Below are 26,222 nucleotides of genomic sequence, written 5' to 3'. Positions count from 1 at the left end.
TGAATTCTTATCACCCCCTAAATGATGTCCACTTATGGCACTCTAGGGATAATTTGTCTTATTTTAAATAAAAGCTTAGTTGAGTGCTATTTATTTTTTAATAAACTTTATTTAAAGCATTTATTTATTTATTAGAGAGAGTGAGAGCATGTGAGAGCATGAAGCAGGAGGGCCAGAGGGAAAGATGGGGGCTGGGAGAGAGAGAGAGAGAAGCAGACTCCCTGCTGAGTGTTGCTGATGCAGGGCTCTATCTCACACCCTGAGATGATGACCTGAGCCTAGATCTAGAGTTGGGACTGATTAAGCCACCCAGGCACCCCTAAACTGTATTTTTTAGAATAGTTTTAGATTTATAGAATTATAATACAAAATAATACAGAGTTACCATATTCTCTGTACCCTACTCTCCCTGTTATTAATATCATACTCAGTATGATATGTTTGTCACAATTAAGGAACCAGTATTGATACCTTGTAATGAACTAAAATCTATAGTTTATTCAGGTTTCTTTAGTTTTTATCTAATGTCTTTTCTCTCTTCCAGGATCCCATCCAGGATATCACATTACATTTAGTTGTCATGTGTCTGTAGGCTCTTCTAGGTTGATACTTTTTCAGACATTTTTTGTTTTTGCTGATCTGGACAGTTTTGAGAGTTCTGGTCACCTCCTCTGGTTGTGAATGCCTCTCTCTCTCTCTCAGTTTTTTATTACTATATTCAATTAACATACTGTTTTTCTTTTTTTTTTTTTAAACTGTGCTTCACCTTTTCAAATTAAATTTTATTTTTTCAGTGTTCCAAGATTCATTGTTTATGCACCATACCCAGTGCTCCATGCTATACGTGCCCTCCTTAATACATGAGGCTCATCCATCCCCCTCCACCCCCCTTCCCTCCAAAACCCTCAGTTTGTTTCTCAGAGTCCACAGTCTATCATGCTTCATCTCCCACTCTGATTTACCCCAATTTACTTTTCCTTTCCTTCTCCCTATGTCCTCCATGTTATTTCTTATGCTCTACAAATAGGTGAAACCATATGATAATTGACTCTCTTTGCTTGACTTATTTCACTCAGCATAACCTCCTCGAGTCCCATCCATGTTGATACAAAAGTTGGGTATTCATCCTTTCTGATGAAGGCTCCATTGTATATATGGACCATATCTTCTTTATCCATTCGTCTGTTGAAGGGCATCTTGGCTCTTTCCACAGTTTGGCGATTGTGGTCATTGCTGTTATGAACATTGGGGTACAGATGGCCCTTCTTTTCACTACATCTATATCTTCGGGGTAAATACCCAGTAGTACAATTGCTGGGTCGTGGGAAGCTCTATTTTTAATTTCTTAAGGAATCTCCACACTGTTTTCCAAAGTGGCTGCACCAACTTGCATTCCCACCAACAGTGTATGAGGGTTTCCCTTTATCCACATCCTCTCCAACACTTGTTGTTCCCTGTCTTGTTAATTTTGGCCATTCTAACTGGTGTAAGGTGGTATCGCAATGTGGTTTTGGTTTGAATTTCCCTGATGGCTAATGATGTTAGCATACTATTTTTCTGACATCTCAGACTTTCTAAAATTGTGTCCTACTTTATCCTTCTAGCTTTCTTTTTAAATGATCTAATTTTTTCACATATTCATGTAAATAAACAAAAACAGTGTCTAGGGATGATTATACCTGCCATGGGTTGGGTTAAAAAAAATTCTTTTTTTGTTTTACCTCTTTACTCAACTTCCCCTCCCTCTGCCCACCCTCCATAATTCCTATTAATAACTTAATATGTATGTATTTGTGTGTGTGTGTGTGTGTGTGTATACTTTTGCTCGCACACTATCATAATTGTATCCAAATACAGTCTTTGTTTTGTGCTTTGAAAAGATGGCTTATGTGATCCATATCATTCCATGTTTTGTTCTTCTGTCTTAATATCTAGAGAAGTCTCTTCATGTCAGCTGTTACAGTTCTAATTCATTCTTTTAAGCGACTGCATTAACTATTCTGTGGTAGAGGATTGTTTTAATGTACCCACCTCTTTCCCTGTTAATGTTCATATACTTTGCTTCTAAGTGTCAGCTGATATGAATAGTTTTGTAGTAAACCTCCCTATACAGAAATGCCTTATTTCTGTACAATAAATTTCTTAGAGTGGGTTTGCTGTATCTGATATGTTTTTAAAATAGGTGTTTCTAGATTATAACATTCTTTAAAAGCTAGCAATTCACACGTCCACCAGCGGTTTTCCTTGCATTCCTGTCTGCAATAGGACAGGTCGTATCCATTTTGCTGTTCTTACTGATGTTAACTAGTACTTCCTTTGTAGTTCACTTTGCATTGACAGAGTTGGGTGTGACTTATTTGTTGACAACAGTGGCCACTGGGAATTGCTTTTCTGTAAATTTGCCCCCTTTCTGTCCTTTGCCACTCCCCCTCATCCCCAGATACTCATCTTGTCAGTTAATAAGAGGTCTTTGTACTTGTAACTGTTAAACCTCTGTCTTGTATATTGGAAATATTCTCTCCAAGTTTATTGTCTCTTCTTTTGCTTTTTGCATTATTTGCTGTAGAAATGTTTAGTTTTTTCATGTAGTAAATGTGTCTTCTCATTTATAGCTTCTGGGCTTAAGATCTCTGTTGTATAATGTACATATGTTCTCTTAGATTTTCTGGCAGCTTATTATTTTTTAATTCAAGTTTAATTTAGTTAATATATAATGTATTATTAGTTTCAGGGGTAGAATTTAGTGATTCATCAGTTGCCTATAATACCCAGTGCTCATTCCATCAAGTGCCCTCCTGAATGCCCATCACCAGTTACTCCATCCCTCTACCTATCTCTGCTGGCAGGCTATTAACAAGACAGATTATTTAACATTTAATCTGTGTGGTATTTACTTTTTGTGCTTGGAGTAAGACAGGGTTTTATTTTCTTCTAGTTGTCTGTAGTATATTATGCTAGCAACTTTCCCCATCTTTTCATAAGTTAAATTCTGACACATATTGAAAGCTATTGCTCTTGTTTTAAAAAATATTCTTGGCAAAAAAAATTTTTGGCTATGCATGAACATTTATCCTTCTGTATAATTGTTAAGGTCAATATACAGCTTTTAAAAAGACAGCTTTATAATAGAAAGAATTAAAGTATATATTAAGCTTGGGAGAACTGTCAAGAATGCAGTGTAGTTTCTGCATTTTTTTTCAGATCTTGTTTGATGTCTTCTGATGGAATTTTATAGTTTTCTTTATATATTATAGGTCATATGCCCCTCTTGTCGACTTTATTTCTGGGCATTTTTAAAGAAGATTTTTTTTTTTAATTTTAGAGAGAGAGATCCGGGGAGGGGCAAAATGAGAGGGAGAGTGAGGGAGCAGACTCCCTGCTAAGCCTGGACCCCACGTGAGGCTTGGTCTCATGACCCTGAGATCATGACCAGAGCCAAAACCAAGAGTCGGACACTCAACCCTCTGAGCCACCCAAGTGCCCTTTACTTATTGTTTAAAAAAAAAAAAAATCTCATTTCTTCATTTTAGTCTTTAAACCTAGTTTTTATGTCTATCCTGTTATTTTAAACGTTTCTGTATCATTGTGTTTTATTTTAAAGAGAGTATTTTTTTTACCAGAATATAGCTAGGTCTTTCTTTTAATGGCATAATTTACTTTCTTCACTGGTTGTATAAACAGTTTTTTTTTTTTTAACTTGCTTCATTTATTATATATTTTAACTTGTTGTTCCTTACCCTTTTCTTTCTTTCTTTTTTTTTAAGTTATTTTGGATTTCTTTTTTTTTCCTTTCTTTTCTTTTCTTTTTTTTTTTTTTTTCTTACTTTGGAATTTCTACTGTACATTTCTATTCCATTAAGGGTTACCTTTTCTTTTACTTTTTCCCCGCACATTTTTGAGTATCTGCACTATTTCCCGCCAGGTGCCAGCTATAGGGTTTGGTATCCATTTTTCTCTCAGTAGTTTTTAGAATCATTGCTCTAGCTTCTGATTTTGCAGGTGGGAAATTCTGGTAGCTCTCTGAGCTTTCCCTTCTGTAAGGAATATGTTCTTTCCACCTGCAGGCTTGTAAATTTTTTTCTTACAGAGTTCAGGCATTTACTAAGTTATGCCTCGGTTTGTGTCTAGAATAAAATGAGCTCTTTTAATCTGCAGATTGAGGTCTTTCTTTGGGCCAAGCAAAATCTCTTCTGTTATGTATTTTATTATTGCCTCACTACTATCTGTTCATCTTTTTCTGCTGGAACTGCTGTTCATCTCATTAGTTCTGTCCTCCAAGTCTCTTATCTCTTCTATCATGATTTCTTTTTTGTTGCTTTGAGCTATTTTTCCCATTTGATCTTTCAGATCACAGATTTGGACTTTTGCCATGATCCATTCTTTCCTTCCTTTAATCTGCTGTATGGTTTATTTGGAAAATTGTGCTTTTAGCTGCAGGAAGGCTTCTCTCTGCTGTAGTTAAATCTCCATTAGTTAGCTTATTATTTTTTCTGACCATTATTGGCCTCTTACTCTTCAAACAGCTCTTTTTGTGGGTTTCTTCCCTTTGTCCTGACTGGTAACTGTCTTTCCAGATGCTCAACCTTGTTAGGTTTTGTCCTATTTTCCTTGTCAGCTCCTAAAGGTCCAGTTCTGGTCTTGGTCTCAGGTGATTCAGGAGATCTGCCCCCCACCCAGGGGTCATCAGATCTCCACAGACCTGGTTTTTTCTAGAACCATTAGTTTACAGTTGTCGTTTCAAGGTTCCAAGAGGCTTCACTCTGGGTACTCGCCCAGCTCATAGAAAAATTAAAGTCACACACTCTAGTTTCCTCCTAAGCCTTCAATTCCATTTAGCAATCTCAAGCAATCTTATCAGGCCTACATCTATTGCAACAAAGGGATTAAAAATGGTAGTGTGTGTTACACACAGGCAGTAGGGGTATTACGTTCATGTCATTATCTTCCTGGAATCTTTTTTGGCCCTGGGTTTTTATTCTATCATTCACTTAATGGCTTTGGATGTATGCTTTGGCCTAGACTTAACCAACAGTGAAGAGAAAAGCATTAGACATGGAAGTTGGAAGGTAATGTGGATAAATTATAGTTCTCCACTTTTGCTGTTTTCCTTGTAAGAGGGTCGAGTGATTTGCAGTGTCTCCCTGTCCCATAGTCAGGCTTGGAACTACGATTTATTTTAATCAGTGGAGCTGATGTGGAAGTGACGTATTCTAGCTCTGAATCAGAGGTATAACAACTTCCTCTCAGTTTCTACCTTTTGCCTTGAGAGTGGCATGTCCGAGTTGTGGTTCCTTCTGATCGGGTCTTAGAATCAGAAGGCACATGGAGCAAAAGCCACAGCCTCAAGGCAGCCATAGCCAACCTGTAGCTGTCATGTAATGTGAATGGAAGAAACAAGTTTGATGTATGCCACTGGGGTTTGAGGGTCATTTTGGTAATGCATCACAGTTAGTGGGTAAAATCTGGCCAAGTTTCTTCTTCCTCCTTTTATTAGGGAATATTTATTTTTATCCATCATTTTAAAAAGTCTGTATCAGACCCTATGGTTTATTTCCTGTCTCTCCTCATTATTCTCTTAATTGGCTCACATGCATAAAATGGTATTGTGGGGAGTGTTCACAGTTACAGGACTCTGCGCATGTAACAGAACGGAGGATAAGGAAACCAGAAAACTGGGGGCAGTGCCTTGTCGCAGTTTATTATGATGCCTTAAACTCCATCCAGAGTTACTCTTCTGGAAGCATGGCTTCTCTTTAATTGTACAAAGTAGACGATTTCTAGTTCTTACCACTTGGGCTCGAATGCCGTTTTCTGTTGGAAGTCAATAAGAGTTCACTGGAGGTACATTTGTAGAGTGGCTATGCGAAGCTTTTATTTCCCAGGATGTGTATATATGAGTTTATCTGACTTTTGATTTAACTAACAGATGAAACTAATGGGATCTGCTTTTGTATTTTATATCTTTCGCATCTGATTGATACCACTTTTTTCCCCTTATCGATCTGCTCTCAGCACATGGTTCGAACAAATATTTGTAAATCAGTAGTGATAAAAGGAAAGAGTATTTATTGAACCATGAGCTGGATTTTATTCTAATTCTGCTGCCAGCCTTTTTGCCTACCTTCTCTTCCATTCCTTTGCTTTTCCTCCAGTCACTCATGTGATAAATAGTTACTGAGCCCCCTGTTCTGCCAAGCACAGGGATGCGGTGAGGAGAAAGGCAGACACACCTCTCCCTTCCCGCCCTTAGCAAGCTACCGCCCTCTTCTCTTCCACTCCTCCTCCTCTCTTCTGACCATTTTATAAACTAGTCAGTGCCACACTGCTGCTCGGCCTCCTTGTTGTCATTTTATGTTCATGGGGCTGCTTTCAAGTATGCGTTTACTCCCACTGCATTATTCTGGGGAGGCTGGGGGGGGGGTCCCCAAGAGAGGAATGTAGGTAGGTGGGGGAGGGAGCGAGGGAGTGAGGGAGCCACCCACGTGGCCTAACCACGATGCAAACCTCTTTTTATTTCGTTATCATTCTTTCCAGTTGTAATTCTGCATAGATGCCCAAAGGATATAGCTGAACAGATGATTCAAATATTAGGTGAGATATTTATTGCTCTTGGCTGGTCTTTTAAATTTTATCTATTTATTTTATTTGTATTTTTTAGAGTTTGGGAAACCATCAATTAGAACATCTTTATTACCAAAAAACAGATTGCTTCAGATATGAGGAAGACCCGGATAAATAAGCATGTGCCTCAGTTAACGAGGACAGTTGGTAGAATAATAAACAAAATAATCTGCCTTCTCTTGTAGGAGTGCTTGAGGGGTTGATTACAACTTTTTCCTTTTTTGCTTTCTGAGCTAAGAGCTAAGCCGGGCTGGCTGAAAGGGAGGGATGGAGTCATAGGCGGGAAAGCCGAGCGACTATACATGCGAACCCTGTTCTCAGCCACAGAAAAAAATCTGAAGAACAACCTGATTATGTTTTGTAAGGGATTAAAGTTGCATGCAAATTCCAACCGAAAACATCTGTTTCCTGACCCTGTGCCAGAGTTCTAACATCTTGACAGGAATTCTGGTTGTGAAATTTCTGAGTCTTAAAGTAAGCACCTCCCTCAACTACTCTCTGCTGTTTTCTTAGAAGGCTTAAATCAACACAGCTTAACATATTGGAAATGACTCTGAAGAACGAGAAGAAACTTCTTCCTTTGCTTCTTACACAACAGAAGAGAAGTTCAGGTTTCATTAGTAAGAATCACACTAATTGCTGAGTGATCGTGGTAGGAATTGTGGGGTGATCCTCACAGTTCATTAAAGAAGCCAATGAAAATAAATTGCATCAGTGAAGGAATCAGTCAGTACATATGTGTCTGTATGTATATGTGTGTATGTTTATATAAAGATAGTTTTTGGGGGGGCACCTGGGTGGCTCAGTGGGTTAAGCCTCTGCCTTCGGCTCAGGTCATGATCCCAGGGTCCTGGGATCGAGCCCCGCATCGGGCTCTCTGCTCAGCAGGGAGCCTGCTTCCTCCTCTCTCTCTGCCTGCCTCTCTGCCTATTTGTGATCTCTCTCTCTGTCAAATAAATAAGTAAAATCTTAAAAAAAAAAAATAGTTTTTTTTTAACTTTCTTGCACTAAATGGAAAACTTTTTTTTTTTTTAAAGATTTTATTTATTTATTTGACAGACAGAGATCACCAAGTAGGCAGAGAGGCAGGCAGAGTGAGAGGAGGAAGCAGGCTCCCTGCTGAGCAGAGAGCCCGATGCGGGGCTCTATCCCAGGACCCTGGGATCATGACCTGAGCTGAAGGCAGAGGCTTAACCCACTGAGCCACCCAGGTGCCCCTAAATGGAAAACTTTTAAAAGCATTTCTAACTTTATTTCTTAAGAATCCCAACTGACAAAAATAGTTCCTCTTTTTAGATAGGGCACAACTTATATCTACCTATGACCTCAGAATTACATTCTACTTAGTCATGGTAATTCTTGGTACCATAATCCCACCGTGGAAGCAATGTTTACAGACCTCTGGAGGCAGAATTCAACCTTAATGCATGTATTGAACATTTGCCTAGGAGTGTGGAATAGTGTGTTAGAATCACTTCTTGCAGTGTAAAAGCCAGTGTAATTTTATGATTTTTCATTTTGATTGATTTGGTAAATTAAACTTGATACCTAAAAGATGATTTCTTTGTGTCCTGAGAGACCTGAATGTTAACCCTGGGCGTTTTTAAGGACGATTGTGCTAATGAAGGGTTAATGTTGGGCCTTCATCTTGTAAATCACTGTTGTCATAGGTTTGTTCAGTCTGTGTGATATGTCTAGAATCTGCTATGTATTACAAATGTTAAATAAACAAAAGTTGTGTTTTATGAGAAAAATTAGAAAATAAATCACCAGGAGATGAATATTGTGAAATACTATGCATTGGTCAGAAATAATAGATCTATATTAATGAATATGGTAATATCTCTTTGATATTGTTTAGAAGAAAAATCAGATTTTAGAACTCTGTATACTAATGCTTAATGAAAAAACCCAAACCAAAACGAAGTATGTTGGGATAAATGAGAAGATACATCTCAAATGTCAGTTAGTTTTGGTTAAATGGAGGTTAAGGTGCTCACTTTGACCTTGTGTTTTAGGCTTCCATGCATGAATTTTAAGGATGAGAATGTAATCATGCTTTACCTGTACACATTTTTTGTTATGGGAAAATTAAAACATATACAAGGTGAATGGAATAGTATAAGGAAGCCTAAGTGCCCATCTCCAGGCATCAACAGGTATCCGTATTCTGCCATTTTTGCTCAGCTGTATCACCACTCACTCTACTTGGATTACTGTTTTATTTTTTATAATATACTTTTAGATTAAATTTGTATCCATTGAAATGCACAAATGATAGTTGTATACTTTGGAGGCGTGGATATACTCATGTAACCCACATCACTATTATGATACTGAGTATTTCTATACCCTAGAATGTTCTCTAGTATTCCATCCCAGTCAGTCTGCCCACCTGGGATAGTTTTGCCTTTTCTTAGAACTTTATCTAAAAACAACCATACAGTATGAACTCTTTTATGTCTGACTTCTTTTGCTGAGCAGACCAGGTGTGAGGGACATTAACATCATAGCAAGTGTCAGTTGTTCTTTCCCCTTTATTGCCAACATTCTACTACATGACTATACCATACTACATATAGCCTTTCTTTTGTTGATGGACAGTAAATGTGATTAAAGCTGCACTGACATTCATGACGCTTTAATTGTGGACCTATACTGTCATTGCTCTTGGATAAATACCTAGGGGTGGAATTTCTGGATCAAACAACAATGTAGCAAATCCCTTTTGGAAGTGATTGTCTTATTTTAAGTTCCTACCAGCAACACAGTGTTGTGATTGCTATACATCCTTACCCTTATTTGGTTTTGTCAGTCTTTCTGATTTCAGCTTATTACTGATTGTACAGTGGCTTGTTGTGTGCATTTTGAAAAATAACTTTTAAATTGTCTTAAAATAGACAAAACAGGGGCGCTGGGTGGCTCAGTCGTTGTGTCTGCTTTCGGCTCAGGTTGTGATCCTGGGGTCCTGGGATCAAGCCCTGCATTGGGCTCCCTGCTCGATGGGGAGCCTGCTTCCCCCTCTCCCACTCCCAATGCTTGTGTTGCCTCTCTCACTGTCTCTCTCTCTGTGTCGAATGAATAAATAAAATCTTGAAAATAAAGTAGGCCAAACAGAACACTTGTCACTTTAACCACATTAAGTGTGCACTTCAGTATCATTCACACGCTAGTGCAACTCTCCCCGTTGCCTGGTCCCAAGATGTTTTCATCACCCCAGACATAAACTCTGTACTCATTGAGTAAGAACTCCCCACTGCCCTCTCCCCCCAGTCCCTGGTAACCCCTAATTTAGTTTCTGTCTCTATGAATTTGCCTATTTTAGATATTTCATATAAGTGGGATGATACATTATTTATCCTTTTGTGTCTGACTTATTTCACCTACTATGATCTTTTCATGGTTCACCTGTGTTGTAGCCTGTGTCAGAACTTTAGTCCTTTTTATGGCACAGTAATACCCCATTGTATGGGTAACACCCATTTTATTTTTTGGTTTACTTATTGATGGACACTTGGGTTGTTTGGTTATTGTGAATGATGCTGCAGTGAAGATTGGTATGCAAGTATCTGTTCGAGTTCCAGAGTTGAGTTATTTTGCCTCTATACCTAGGAGCAGAATACTGCGCCATATGGTAATTCTGTGTTTAGCTTTTTCGGGAATCATCAGCCTTTTTTCTCAATGTGTTTTAATTAACATTCCCCTGATGACGAATGATGTTGAATATCTTTTCATTAGCTTATGTCAGAAATTTGTGTATATATTTCTATGTGAAGAGCTTGTGCAAGTCTTCTGTGCATTTTAAAAATTGGATTCTTCCCCCCCTTTCTTTAGTTAATAAGGTTTGAAAGTTCTATATTGTGAATAGAAGTCCTTTGTCAGATATGTTTTGTGAATATTTTCTTTCACTCTCTGGCTTGCCTTTTCTTTAATAGTACCTTTAAAAAGTTTTTAAAAAGTTTAATTTGGTAAAATACATATAACATTTATCATCTTAAACATTTTTAGGTATACAGTTCAGTTGTGTGAAGTATTTTCCTACTGTTTTGCCACTGGTCTCCAAAACTTTCATCTTGCAGAACTGAAACTGTGTACTTATTAAACTAGAACTCTCCATCTCCTTATTCTCCGTGTCTCTAGGCAACCACCATCCTGCTTTCTGTTTCTTTGAATTTCACTACTCTAGCTTCTTCACATAAGTGGAATCAGATAGTATTTGTCATTTTGTGACTGGCTTATTTCACTTAGTATAATGTCCCCAAGGCTCATCCATTCTGTAGCATTTGTCAGAATTTCCTTCTTTTTAAGGCTTAAAAATACACATGCACACACACACCACATTTTCTTTATCCATTCATTGATGGACACTTAGTTTGCTTCATTGCTGCTGTGAACTGGAACGTACAAATACCTCTCTCAGACCTTACTTTCAGTCATTTGAGGTATATACCCAGAAGTGGAATTGCTGGATCATATATGATAATTCTGTTTTTTAATTTTTGAGGAACTCTCTGTTGTTTTCCAAATGGCTGCATCATCGTACATTCCCAACAACAGTGTGCAAAGGTTTCAATTTTCTCCATATCCTTGTCTGTACATGTTTCTTTTTTTTTTTTTAATTTCCTACTGGATATGAGGTGATATTTCATTGTGGTTTTGATTTGCATTTCTAATGATTAGTAATACTGAACATCTTTTCATAGGTTGTGGGCTATTTATATATCTTTTCATCAGAAATGTCTAGTCAGGTCCTTTGCCCATTAAAAAAATTAGGTTTTTGTTGATGTTGAGCTATAGGAGTTTTTAAAAAATATATATTCTGAGTCTTTTTTTTTTTTTAAGATTTTATTGTTTAGAGAGAGGGGCGGTATGGGCAGGGAGTGGGGGCAGAGGGAGAGAGAGAATCTCAAACTCCCGCTGAATGTGGAGCCTGAAGTGGGACTCAATCTCACAACCCTGAGATCATGACCTGAGCCAAAATCAAGAGTCAGGTGCTTAACCCACTGAGCCACCCAGGTGCCCCTGTTTGGTCACTTTTCGTACATTAGTCCTATAAATCTTTGGTTAACTTTTTTCCTAAATTGAATTTTAATTCACCTTTAAGAAGATTTTTTTTAAAACATTTGTTTTTCACTAATTTGCTGCTAGTAATTAGGAATTTTATTGATACTTTTTGTATATTGATTCCTTAAGATTCTTTAGAATTTTCAGCATGGCTAATAATTGTCATTTGTGAATAAGGACAGCTTCTTTCCAGTTTTTATGCTTTTTGTCCTTTTTTTTGTTTTTGTGCCTGGTTGCACTGACTAGAACCTCCAGTATAGTGTTGAATGGAAATGAGCATCTTTGGGTTGTTAATGATCTTAAGAGGAAAACATTCAGTCTTTCACCCTGAAGAATGGTGTTAGCTATGGATTTTTCAGGAGTCCTTTATCAGATCGAGGAAGTTCCCTTGTGTTCTTATCTTCTTAAGATTTTTTATCAGGAGTAGCATCAAATATATATACTTTTCACTTTGTAAAAACAGTGAAACTTGTTTTTAGGACTTTAGATGTATAGTGGACCATGGATTACTTTGACATTGCTCTTATCTTTGCTATATCATGGTGCTGTGTGACTGGCCCACTCATATGTACATTGATGTCCTGGGAGTGCCTTCCACCCAGACACAATTCCTGTGATGATTTTATAGAATGCAGAGAAAGAAAATCAAATCATTACCTTCAGTGCTAACATTTATTGAGGACTTGCTGTGCCTAGCACGTGGAATTAGTGTTTGGTGATATCCTTAGAGCTCCTGGCTGAGTTCTAAAAGATTTGCTTAAGAGTCAAACAACTTACACACATCTCCTTCTCTGTATTAGATTTTGATACTCTTTTGTCTATTTTGTGCGTTTTTTTTTTAAAGATATTTTAGGACTTTTTAATATCCCTTATAAACATAAGGAATAATTCACTGTAAATTTTCCCTACTCTTATGTTAATTTCCTTTATTAGGTAGACGTTCTATTCTCCAAATACAGTGTGTATAAATGGCTTATGGTTGTTCGATGGAAAAATCAGTATATATTGACTGTTGGAATTCTTTTCTGTCCTGTCAAATGCTAGCAGGCCAGATCTGAATGGCTTTCACTTGTTTTGTTTAACTTTAAAGTTTGGAACCATAGTCACTTAGGAGCACCAGGTTTTTAGGTCTTCAACTTGATTTGTCCTTTGTTAACCCTGGGATTGAATGGGAAAAGGCACAGCGTGTTTAAGAGGAGAACAGCTTTGTTACCGATGCAGCACTGAAGTGGAAAACCCTAAATGAATCACAGAAGTTTTGACACTGTAATGCAACAAAAAGGAGACATCTCCGTGGGTCACTTGTAGGATCCCTTGAAAATTGGAACAGGCCAGTTCTTGGGCCATGGCAGGCCTACCAATCCCATGCTGTACTTCAAACCCTTTCTTATTTGAGGTCTTAGCAAAAAGTTTCTGTTTTCTTTGTTTGGTTTTTGTCTTATTGCTAGGGAATTTGGGGTTATTTCTGCCAAGGTACAATGGGTTTCACAGCTTTTAAAATACACTTTTTTGTTCTTATGCTTTCTAGAGCATTCATGGTAGTGTGTTCATTGCGGCTTCTAATCAAGTCTTATTTTTTAAAGTGTTGATATTCTAATATGATTTTTTCCATTGAAAAATAGAATTTTACAGATAAGTAATGCCTTAGAAATCATATCTTTATATCCCCTTTGTTTGTTATAAATCACTTCATTATTTTTTAAGAACCATAAGGTTACGGTCACTTGGGTTAAAAGCACTGATCACTGGGTTAAAAGCATTGATTGGCTTCAGTGATGAGTCTGGTCCAGTAGTTAGAGAGGTAAAGCTTGTTCATAATGTAATTTTGTAAATTCTTTATTTCATTAGTAATGCCCAACACGTCATTCCCTTTCTCACCACACCTATATTAATTTTATCTACTGCGCATGGAATCCTCACATGCACCCTTGTACAGCATTATTGCTGTGTTTATTACTAAGTGGAATCCATGTTGAATTTTAGCCGGTTTTCCCCCCTCTGCATCTGCCTCTTTGATGGTAGCTGGGTTTACTGCTGCTCACTTATTAGTGCCCTGGGTCGTAACAACCTTATTCAAACAAAACATCTTAAATGGAGGCATTAAAAAGGTCACAACAGTGAGCCATTTTGTAACTTTGGGTGCAATAAAAGGAGTGTGTTGTGTTTTGGAATATAAGACCTCTGAGTGCAGCTATTCATTTTCTTCATCTATAAAACATTTTAGAATAACAGCTTACATCTGTTTGGGGTTTAAAATTCCACGTTTTGAAGAAACATCGCTGTTATGTAACTCCAAACCAGACATGGGGCAGGAGCTAGCTCTTTGACAGGCCCATGTTCTGTAGAAGTTGGGAGAAGTGTTTGTTTAAGCCGTGGAGCCATACTTGCTGGCAGTGCTCCTTCCACATGTGCGGAACACATTTTCATTATTGTTTCTTCGTCTTGTAAATGACAGAAAGCATTCAATAGGATTTTGACTTGAGGAATATTTGAAAAATTTTACACGTCAGGAGTTTATCTTACGAGGGATATTTCACTACCAGAAACCAGAAATAAATTTAATTATTCTGAGCATTTACAGTGCATTTAATTACCTTAGACTGTCAGTTAATCTCGTTTTAGAGAGTAAAGCTGGGATTTACTGTCGGCTCACTTTTTAAGATAAATACCCTATGGAATAGTTTGGCCATTCCAACTGTGTGATTTTTAAATTACTTCTTTAAATTTGAAAGAACAGTTTAATGAATAGCTTTTAATAGAGGAAAATGGGCAAAATGTTCATCTACAGGATTCAAAATCCAATACCATTAAGTACTAAAAAAGTGCAGATAACATTTTACAGGTTATTTATATTTATATTTATACTTATATTTATTTATATTTAAATATTTATTTATTTGAGACAGACAGAGAGTGCATGCCACCAGGGGCTGATGCGGTGGGGCAGAGGGAAAGAGAGAGAGAAAAATCTCATGTAGACTCCCTACTGAGCAAGGACCCTAATGTGGGGCTGGATCCCGGGACCCTGAAATCGTGACTGGAGCTGAAACCAAGAGTCAGATGCTTAACCAACTGAGCCACTTAGGTGCCCCAGGTTATTTTAATCACGAAGTAAGGAAAGCTACCATAGACCATCACAATAAGATATAAGGCCTTTTTTCATCTTGTAAATATGGAATATTTACATTCTTGTTAAAATGTGATGAATTTACATCTAGGAGGGTAGAGTGCAAATAAAATCAAAGTCATCCGTAATCCTAGTACCTGTTAGTCCTCTTGGATGTGTTATTACATACTATATATATATATTTTTTTTGAAATTTAGAAAACCTTTTAGAAAACTATTATGCAGTCAGTTTGGGGGGTATAGATAGTTAATTTAATTGAACTTTAGTTTCAGAATGGACTTTCTGTCAGAAGCTTTCAGAAACATTGTGGTGACAAAAACACTAAATTTCACTCCTCTTGTGGAATTTTGCATACAGGGTAGGGTGCTGCCTACTGTGAAGACAGCAAACCGTACACTTTTCTGAGATTCTACTTTGTCAGCCTAGACTAGACTATTGCCATTGATTTTTTTCTCTTACTGCCATTTCCTGCCTGAAGGGAAGACAGATTTTTTTTTCTGTGTCCCCTCTCAAGCTCAGGACCATCATTCGCTCCAGCAGACTAAGACAGATGGTGCTAGACTTCTAATTTGTGATTCAGTATAGATGCTTCAGAAGTAATTTAATGCCCTTAGTTCGTGTGAATGTCCATTAATGCCTTCCAAATTGTGGTCTCTAGTGCGCAGACGCTTCAAGCACTCACACACCGTGTGCACGTTGATAACATTCAGAGTCCGGGTTTTACTCTCCCTGACAGCTGAGCTGAACACAGAAAACAGGGGCAGGGCCGGGGCCTGCTCAGAGCAGCTTGACCCGCACGGCCCTTTTGGCCAGGGACTGGATGTCACAGAGGCGAGTGGGTGGCATTGACTGGAGTTCGGGTATTTTGTTTTGGGAAATAGGGAGGTGCGGTTCTGTCTTCAAATTTTCGAAGATGTCCTAGAAAGCAAATAGAGTCTACTGGGGGTGAATTTATGTGCAGATAAATGCACTTAGATGTCTTCTCGGTAGAGTAGTAGACAGGCCCCGGAGTCAGGTTGTCCGGGCTTCATAGGGTGTCTTTTACACACTGTCCCCGCACTTCATCTTCATCTGTAATGTGGGGATAGCGTCATACCTAACTGTCCTACTGGGTGCTGGAGAGGCATGGAATAAAGCTCCGGAAGTGCTCATTAGCACAGGGCCCGAGGCATGAGAAGGGTTTGGTAGTTCTCGCTCTTCTGTTAACAGCTGCCTGCAGATACTCCGCCCCAGTGTGCTCAGGGTCCTTAGCATCCCCTTTGCCACTACAGACGACTCCTCTCCCAGCTTACCCTGGGGACTAGACTGGCCCGCAGGCGGCTTGAGCTCTTGCATTCCTTACCCACCGCTGCACCAGCTCTGTACCTCTGTCCCCCTTTCTCAGCCTCCTCTTCTAAGTGTCTCCTCGTTTTTCTTTCCTGCCTGCTCCATCCCTCCCCGTGCCTCCCCTTTCTAAGTCTTCCTTACTCTTCTACTGCCCCCCCACTCCTTCCCTTTCCTTCTCCTTCTCTCTATCCTTCTCTCCCTCTCTGCCCCTACTTTTTTCTCCCTTCTCAGTTCTCTGCTCTCCCTTCTCTGCTTTCCTTCCCTTCCGCTCCTCTCCCTCTTCTGCTCCCTCCACTGTCTCCTTCTCCCTCACCCTGATCCTTCTGCTTCCCTCTCCCCCTTCATCTCCCTCCTTCTCCTGGTTTCTGTTTCAGACTCTAACACTTGGCCTCCTAAGGAGTAGACAGCTCTAGCTCTTCAGCAGAAAAATGTTAAGTCTTTAAAGTCTTTATTGCTTGTGATAGGAAATATTTATTTTGTCATTTCGGTAGCCAGATCTCTGTATCGTGCTTCTCTTTTTGTTTCAAAAGGGATTTGCACCATCATTTTATGTCTCTTGGGCTCAGAGAGTTCATAGAAGTCTACAGGCAGTTGCAGCTTAACTTTTTTTTTTGAAAACTGTGTCTACCATACCTATAAATTTAATGTTAGCTTTATTACATACATAAAGTTAAAATGAACTAAGGTTTCTAAATAGTAATTATAGGTTCATGATAGTAGTCGTAGGCAAACTCTCATCTTTCCTACCTAATTTATTTGATTTTTTTTTTTTCCCTTTTTCAGATTCCTTTCTCATTGGTCCAGTTTCCCTTGTGGGAGTCCTTAAAAGTAAGTTTCAGTCTCCATGTAAAATTTCTCTCTGATTATTATAAATGCCCACCATTTTCAGTGTGGATTAGCAGAATATAATATTGACTAACACTTTAAAAACGCAAAATTGTTGATAGTTAAAAATACTTTCTGCTTGTGATTTACATGCCAGTCCAGTCTTTTAAACTAATTTGCCAGTTCAGTCTTTTAAACTTGTTCTGATACCCAGGGTACTGGAAACGAAGCACAGCAGGCATGACTGAAGTCCATGGATGTTAAGGAAAAACCTTACTTTCTTCTCTCCTGCAACTCTTTTTTTTCCTGGTTGAATTGTATTTCATTCTTTATGTGCACACGTGTATAGTGGTTAAGGAATAGCAACGTGTGTGAATGGAAAGAAAGCAGGGCCCCCCAGTGTTTGTAGGCCTGCACTTGCCGAGGCCTCCCCCACCCACCTGCAGTGGCTGGCTGCTGCGGGAGCTGTGGGGTGGGGGCTCTGACCGCCCCTTCCATGTCTGCTGCTCACCCCGGCCAAGCGTGGGATTCCCCAGGGGGAACAGAGTGTGATGACTGTGAGTCAGCCTCAGGGAAGGTCACTCATTTGTTTCAAAACAGATGATTAAATGAATTTTTAAAAGCCTGTGTTTAAAACATGATGAAATGTTTTTCTTTTTTTAAATCTTCTGCGGCAATGGTTTTGAAAATGGTGGGTCGTGATATGGATTGTGTGGTTATTTGACAGCATTTTAAAGACCAATACGAATGGAAATAATAGAGAACATCTTACGTGGTCAGGATAAGTCTTGTTTTGTAAAACCTCAGCGTTGCTCGCACATGTGCACATGCATCTGTGTACTGGGTTGCGATGTAACGTGTGTGTCGCTGTGCATACTGGTCAAAAGAGCTGAAAACCCTGTCCAAGTGGAAATGGTTTATAAATGACCAAACTGCAAAATGGCAAAGTGCCTAGGTAGGCATTTGATAATACAAAAGGTAATTACTCTCATAATTGTATGGAATTAGTAATCAAAGCCTGGTCATACAAAATGTCTTTTGAAAAGTTAAAAAAATATATTTGCACTAGGAGTTTATATGCTAAGAATAATAAGATGAGACAAAACATTACTCATAAAATAGAAACTCTAGAATATTCTATATCAACAAATATTTCTCACAAGTGATCTGACTTTAAATATTAAGTAGCACAGCTTATTTTATCAATAGACTTTACATATAGCTTCTTGGGTCTTTCATTGTTTTTGTTTTCACCATTTTCTTGGTGGTGCATGGTGAGGATGGATGTCTCGGGCAGTGTTTCTGAGCATGATGTAACAGCTCTCCAATGAGAAGGTCACATTCCATGAGCATAACAGCTTTCCTTTTCTGTGTGTGACCAAAGAACAATGGAGCCAACAGCTGTCCAGCAAACAAGACTTGCTTTATTAGCATCTCAATAACCAGCATTCACGCAGCTTCTGCACACTCGCTAACATCTTTACGCTCTGTCTTTGCATAGGAATGTTTTGAGGCCCTAAGAGGGAAAAAGCATGGGGTTTGCTTCTGTTCAGCATTAAGGACATTCATAGTTCAGCATTAACTAGCATTCTAGCTAGTTAAGAAATATCTAGAACTTTTCAGAGCAATCATAGATAATAATATTACATTTTAACAATTAGCTTTGAGCATGCTAAAATGCTATAGTTTTTTTGTTTTTTGATCATTCAAGACTTGAAATCCACCGGGTCAGATTAGTATAGTGTGATTAACAGAAACAGTGGCAGCAGCATGCTGTAGTTTTTTGTTTTTTGTTTTTAAGTCAGGTGTATTGAGTAATTTTGATACAGGAACATTCACCCTTTGTGAATGTACATTTTTATGAGTTTTGACCACCACCATTACCAAAATACAGACTATTTACAGTTTTCTCTTTTCCAGGATATCATGTAAATAGAATTGTATGCCATATAGCATTTTGTGCCTGGCTTATTTCACTTAATATGCTTATGAGATTCATTCGTACTTTTGCCTGCACCAGTAGTTTGTTCCTTTTTGTCACCGAGTAGTATCCCATTATACCAAGTACTACAGTTAATTTATCCCTTCACCACTTGATACACGTTTGAGTTTCTAGTTTTTGATGATTATGGATAAAGCTGCTATAAATTTGCATATAGGTATTTGTATGGGGACATGTGTTTGTTTTTCTTGGGTAGGTACCTGGGAGTGAGGTCATAGGGAAAGTATAAGTTTAATTAGCAAGTTAGTAAGTTTAGCTGTCAGACTGTTTTCCAAAGTGGCTGTCCCCTTCTGCAGCAGTGTGTTCCAGGTGCTCTGCTGCCACGTCATCGTTTGTTATATCATTAGATTAAAGAAACGTTGTTAGCCATTCTAATGATTGTGTTCCGATATCTCATTGTGGTCTTTATTTGCAGTTCTCTTACGGCTCAGCAAGGCTGAGTATCTTTTCACATAGTGGTTTTTTGTTTAAACATCTAAATGTGAACTCACGGTGCTTTGTAGAAGAAGACCATTGTGGCCACCTCTCTTATTTTTATGTTTATGATTTTATCCATTCAAGTTGGCTTTTGCAGCCACAGAGAGATTGTAGTATGTGGAAGAACTTCTCTGTCATGTTTATGTGAGAATACTACTTCGGAAGATTTCTCTCCAAAAAAACTTGAGCAAGTTGAGTACACATTATGCTGCAAGGGGAAGGGGGAGCCTGGGCACAGAGAATGGCCACTGTCCTCTGAAACTTACTCTGCCTACCGTTAAAGGTATTATCTTTTTCTGAAATTGCTTCCTCCTGCTGCCACTGTTTCTGTTAATCACACTACTATTCTGACCCAGTGGGTCTCAAGTCCTCTCAAGATCATCTCATGATCTCTTTCTCTCTGTACATATCACATCACTCACCAAGTTTTGGTGGACTCTGACTTTTTGGAACCTGTGGCCTCCTTTTTATCAGATTCTTATTAACTTAAGCCTAGACCAAGTCCTGACAGTTTCTCTACTTTCCTATCCATTCTACACATTGAATTTGTGTGCTCTTCCATAAACATCTCTTTCAAGATCTCGGAAATGTGTACTTCCTGAAGGAGGATGTCCACACTGTGTCCTTCACTGTTTTTTCCAGCTCCCTTCCCCTTCCCCATACTTTTTCAAAATTCTTTCCCTCCAGCCAGAATAGGCTCCTCACTGCCTCTGTTCCTTAGCTGCTTTCTGAAGTGTGCTTCCACATGTGCAAACACTGTGCGTCTTCCAAAGCCAGTGCAGTTTTGTTTTTGTTTTTGTTTTTTTTTTTCCCTTCCTTGAAGTCTTCCAATCCAGGCCCTGAAGCTTTACCCTATCTTACCTCACATTTGTGTGTATTGCTTATTGGTGTTTAATCGCACACTGTGCTATCTTTAAAACTGTTTAGACCTCAGCTTTCGAGGATTGGAGCAAGGCCTCAGCCCCCTGCATTTATAGATCTGTGGCAGATGTTGGGAACACCCCATGTAGTGCCTGCGTACTCTTGAGCTGGACATTGGTCCCTTCACAGCAATGCAAGGACAAGTAAGAGGGTTCGTGCTTTTGAGGAGCTTGGAGTCGTTGAGAGAGGCACAGAGTGCCAGATAACGTTAAGGTCTTGGGTCTGTCATTGGAGACTTCTCAAGGTAATGTGGGAGCCAGTCTCCCTGACTCACCCAGTCACATCACTGCACTGCCTCATTTCTTCTGGTTCTCCTTTCTCACAGACCAAGAGTTTGCACGAAAGAGGACTAGACACCATAAAGAAAACGAAAAGTAAAAGGGGTAGATTATCATGTCCAGAATCTCTAATAAGACGATAATTTCCCCCTGAAATTTATGTTGTGTTCGGAACTTTCTGGTAGCCCAACCAGAAGAGAAACATGATCGATTACATGGTTGTTATTACCCGACAAAGACCCATCACTTACTATTTCATCTTGTCCCCCTGGCTGTGGATCTGTCTTCCTGTAGGTGACTTGCATGTTTATGGCTCTGTCACAGACCACCTCCTCCAAGTCACAGCCTCATGCGACCAGCTTCCTAGTTGACATTCTTGCTCAAAGTATCTCAGGCCATCCAGTTCAGACAGAACTCTTGGCTTTTATTCTCCTTCTCCCCAGCCTGTTCCTTCCTTGTGGTCGCCGCCTCCGTAACTAGCGCAGGTATCTGTTGCTTGCTAAAGTAGAAAGCTCCGGTTACTCCATGGTTCTCCTTTGCCCCCTCCCCACAACCCAGCCTGTATGCAAGTCCGCTGCTGGCATTGAAGCCTCTGACGCATCTTCTGCTTCAGCTGGTACGTTGGCTTTGGCTCCTCAGAAGGTCTGCCTGCTTCCATTCTTTCTTCCCTAAAATGTCCTCTCTTGACAGCAGCCAGAGTGCTCTTTTAATGAAATAAATCAGATGATACCACTGTCTGCAAAACCCTTTGGTGGCATCTGTTTGAAAGAAGAAAAAGACCTAGCATTTAAACTATGGCTGTTACAGTCCTCTGTCCCCGGTCCCCTCTCCCTCACCTGTCTTGTCCCCTACCGCGCACCCAGTGTGCTCCAGCTCATACCGCCTCCTCGCACAGCCCTGCTGCCTCCCTTTGGTTCTCTGCGGACATGCGAGGGTGGTGCCTTGCCTACCCAGGACCCTCATGTCAGTTGTGCCGTCTGCCAGGAATACTCGGGATTCATTCCCTCTAACACTATCACACTGAGCACTACTCAGTCATGTGCCTGCTGCGTGCCAGGCATTTTCTAGGGTCTGGGGATAGAGTGGTGAAGAGGAGTGATGAAAATGCCTTTTCTGGTTAGCTTTCATTCTAGCTCATGGCCATCTCCTCCTTCCCAAGGCCTTAGACCACGTGTCACTGCAGAGGGACATGCCCTTTCCACCCCTCTTCGGAGGTCTCTTCTCTCTGTCCCTCCTGAGTAATTGTAGCACCTGTTTATTCCCTCCCTGGCATTGTAACAGTGTCTTTAGTTATGCCCTTGTATCACCTGAAGCCTTAAAAAAGACCCCCGTTGGTGCTGAGCAGATACTGTCTGCCAGCCCTCTCATCCACGTCACGCACAACCCAGGGTGGGAGGCCCCGTGGTCACCCCCACTAAACAAAGGGGGTTCGGAGAGGTTGTCTTTCATCTGGTTGTCCGAGTCTCAGATTCCTGTCCAGCACCCTTTGACTATGTAACATTGTTAGTGATCGTAACTCTAGTCATAAAAGTAACCATAAGACTGAACTGCTCAGAGTTACAGGATGCCAGGTGCCATGCTGACTGCTTCCCACGGATTATCTCCTCTTCATCTTCATGATGGTTCTGAGACAGGTGCTGTTACTGTCTGCATTTGGTAGGTGTGGAAACTGAGGAAGAGTTCAAGCATCTTGCCCAAGGCCACAGGTGTATTAAATACTTGAGGGGACAGCTAGGGTTTGAACCCAGGCAGTCTGAATGCTGAGTTGATGCTCTGAGCCATTTTATATGTAGCCGTGCACATAACACGTGATGTCTTCAGTAACGTGTTTGCTGTTTCGTGAGCTCAACGGCTGGTAAAAAGTTGAGGTCATGTTACGTCGGATCTGCTTATTTAAGGCATTTCTGCAAGTTGTGTTGATTCCTTAACTTGATAGCGTAAAGCTTAAAAACACTGGCTGCCGTATTTTTAAGACAGACTCTCCCAGCGTCTGTGGCTCTGTCCTTGGGCAGGGATTGTGCAGTGTTCGCTCCGGGAGTCAGCTCTGTGACCCACCGAGGGTGAGCACGGGGAGTCCGTGGTGCTGAGTGCGGCCAGACCATATTTTCCCACGTGTCTGTGTTTCATTTCTTGCAGCTCCTTGCTCATTGGAGGGAGGAACTTTGTCTTCTGATTATTCATATTTACGTTTATATGTTTTACAGGTCTGTCTTTTACCCAGCTGGTGTTTGTAATAATTCACTAATTGTTTGAAGGTTAGCATGCATTCTTTCAAGTTCAGTGCAAAGTTGGATAACCGTATACGTTAACTGTGTGATTTATGATTAGTTTCTTTTAGAAGGATGTTCACAGCTATAACATGCGGGTTCACTCTTACTGAACTTTAGGGAGGCAATAGGCATATTTTGGAAGGAAACACTTAAATTTCCTGTAAGAGTGTTATAGTTTTGGTATCATCTGAATATTGAACAGAAGCACGCAGTGCACTTTAGAAGATTGTTAAGAATGCCGGCAGGTCTTAGTTGCACAGCAGTAACCAGGAGAAATGTGGGCTTTAAGTTCAGACGCAGCTGTTGAAGCAAAATGAAAAAAAAATCATCTTGGTTATGTAAGACGATGACACCATGCTGATGATTTTTTAAGATGAAATCATAGCTTTGTGTTAGAAATCAGAGGCCAGTGGATTATTCTTTCAGTCATAGTACAATGTATAAAGCACTGACTTAGATTTTTCGTGTGTACATTGTATTTTTAAGCAAATATTTTAAAAAGTACTTTATAAAGCAGTTTTTATTCAAGTTGAAGAGTAAGTAACTTGTTTATTGTTCTTGGTTCTTAATTTGATAATAGTTAAAATGTCTGTCACCACCCCTACCCACAACAAAATCCTCCCATGCTTTTCAGCAGTCTGTGTAATAGTGTAGTGGCGGCTCAGTGCTCATTGTCTCTGTGTACACCGTTTGATTTCTGGTGTCTGCACAGACATGTTTGGTCAGAACAAAGATTCCTAAGAAAGGCATCCTGAAGATGGAGAAGGGAATGAGAAGTGTGAAAGTGCGTATGTATGTGATTTTTGCTGCACTAAGCTTGTACCCTAAATTAAATATTAACGCATATTTAAGGGAAGAAAACACCTGAAAATAAGAGCAAAGTAATTCTTTTCTGTCCAGGCCACTAGTCGAGTTGGAGTCTAAGGTGATAAGGATTTTTGCTAAGGATTTTTAGCAAAGTCACAGAATGAAACAGGCATCTTTGAACAGTCCAGAACTACAAGAGCATTTGAGTTCTTAATTTGCATCCTGGAAGATATGGGACACTTTGTGCAAAAAGAAAAATTAGAATGTTACAGTGTTATTTGATTTAATTTGTAAAGTAATCTGTGACATTTTCTTGTTTCTAAGATTACTGAGGTAGAGGGAGAGAGATTCCATACTAGGGGAGTTGGGAAAATAAAAAATTCCTTCTCCTTTTAAGTGGGAGTCAATCTTAAGCAAAATGTTTAGAAAGTTCTTGTTTTGTGTAGTTTGTCCAAGGCAGGTAGTGACATCATGAAAAACTTCGTAAGGAGACATCATGGAAAACTTAAGGAGGACAAGCGTCCTCTGTAGCCAGGGCCCTGAGACGGTGGTGGAAAGGGTGTGGCTTTTGGAACTCTGGGTTCCTCCCCCAACCCTCGTTCAGCTTGTGCACTCAGGTGCCCATCATCCTCAGTACCTGCAGTTGAGAAGCCGCAGTGATGACAAGGCCCAGCACATTCCATGCAGGTTCCGTTACTGAAGGTCAGGTTTAACCCTGCCTCACCAGTGCCACGGCTTAAAGGGGAGGGGGTCAGGACCCTCTGTCAAAAACAATAAAAAGCATACTAGGAGTCCTCTTTTATTTTCTTGCTTTTATTACATTTATCTCCTATGTAGGCAAATTTGTGAGATAAATAGGATCAGATAGAAGATGACTGTGATGAGTCATATTGACTTTTTTTGGTGAGACAGTGTGAGAAAAGAGGGGAGTTGGCCAGACTTTAGTGTAATCAAATTATCAGACATAGATATATATTCAGAAGCACTTTTAAAAATGCCTATAATGATTCCAGTTCCTTTCAAGATAGAAAACTTTGGCAGTATTTGACTTCAAAGGACCCATCTCTAGATTCACATGTAACCTCCTCTGAAAAATGGGAAAGAAGGAGTTAGCTTTGTTTTTTTTTGTTTTGTTTTGTTTTGTTTTGTTTTTTTTAGACTTGCTTTCTGGTTATTTGTGAGCATTTTCGGTGCTTGTTTAGTCTGTCTGGGTTGACGACGCTGCCCTGGGCTGGCGTGGCCACTGCTCCAGCCGCTCTGTCTCGGCAGACGTCCTCGGTTGATCGGAGCCCTCCATCCTGCTGAACCTAAACAGAACTTTGGAACCACTTAGCACAGCTTGCCAGAAAGCCTGTCCACCTCACTTTGAGTTATGGAGGTGCAACCTACTTGCCATTCCTGGTTTAAATTGTTTTCTGCTGAGCCAAGAATGAAAATTTGGGGTTATGTTTGCCCAGTTCTCATCTTCCCCTGTTCCTTATACGTGGTGAAGTTATCAGACACTGCTTACCATTGTTGGTACTCAGCGAGGTACCAAATACTTGCCCACCTTCTTTGTATAAGGAATTGTGCATGGCCTTCTGGGATTCTGGAGATAAAGGTGGTGAGCTCCCTATCCTAGAGAATTAGGGCTGAGATGAGATAACTCTTGAAAGTTAATGAAAGCAGTGACTCATTGTGATTTATATTTTTCTGGTGGTAGTAAGGATAGAGGCTTGCCAGGGGATTTGTTCCCAGATAAATGGGGCTTATCAGTGCAGTCCTTCAATTCTTTCATTTTAACCATAAAAATCTTTTAAAACAGTTGTTCTGTACTTAAATATAGCCAGCCAAATATGCCTTAGCAGGCAGAATTATTAAAAATAAGTATACCTTTTTTTGTTGACTCCCAATCTATATCATGAGCATGAGTTGCAGTAATTTGTTTTATTTTAACTGTTAGTGGTACATTTAGACATGTTAACAAAATGGGACTTTTTGTCCCTACCCAAAGCTAATAAAAGACATCCAACTGCAGATCCAGAAAGCTCAAAGAATGCCCAATCAGAATAAAAATTCCTCTAGTAAAATTTAGCCACATTACCCTCAAAATAACACTTTTTAGCTATAAATCCTAAATATTACTAAGCAACTTAGCATTTGAACCCATCTTGCTTTTGATCAAGAATCATAAATGAGGGGTGCCTGGATGGTTCAGTCACTTGAGCATCCTACTCTAGGTTTTGGCTGGGGTTGTGACCTCGGGATCGTGAGCTCCAGCCCCACGTTAGGCTCTGCACTCAGCTTGGAGTCTTCTTGAGATTCTCTCTCTCCCTCTCCCGCTCCTGCCATGCTCTTGTCTCTCTCTCCTAAATAAATAAATCTTTAAAAAATAATAAATGAAATTTCTTTCCCTTTAACTATCAGCACATTTATTAAAGACTTTCTTACAAATTCTATTTTTTTTTTTAAGATTTTATTTATTTTTCTGATAGGGAAGACAAGCAGGGGGAGCTGGAGAGGG

General features: G+C 39.6%; 1 protein-coding gene across 6 annotated transcripts in view; it reads left to right on the top strand.

The window, feature by feature from the left end:
• SLC25A26 (solute carrier family 25 member 26) overlaps positions 1 to 26,222 on the top strand; it is a 126,371-nt gene that overhangs the window by 79,601 nt on the left and 20,548 nt on the right. For 5 of the 6 annotated variants that reach the window (XM_080801948.1, XM_080801950.1, XM_080801951.1 and 2 more), the window contains one exon: positions 16,923 to 16,967. The exons of the other annotated variant lie outside the window; for it this stretch is intronic. In XM_080801948.1, the coding sequence (XP_080658074.1) occupies positions 16,923 to 16,967 (45 nt within the window). The remainder of the gene's footprint in view (positions 1 to 16,922; positions 16,968 to 26,222) is intronic. 6 annotated transcript variants of the gene reach the window in all.

This window comes from Martes martes, assembly GCF_963455335.1.
Source record: "Martes martes genome assembly, chromosome: 1".
In the NCBI taxonomy this organism is placed as follows: Eukaryota; Metazoa; Chordata; class Mammalia; order Carnivora; family Mustelidae; genus Martes; species Martes martes.
This window is presented reverse-complemented; position numbering and strand designations above follow the sequence as displayed.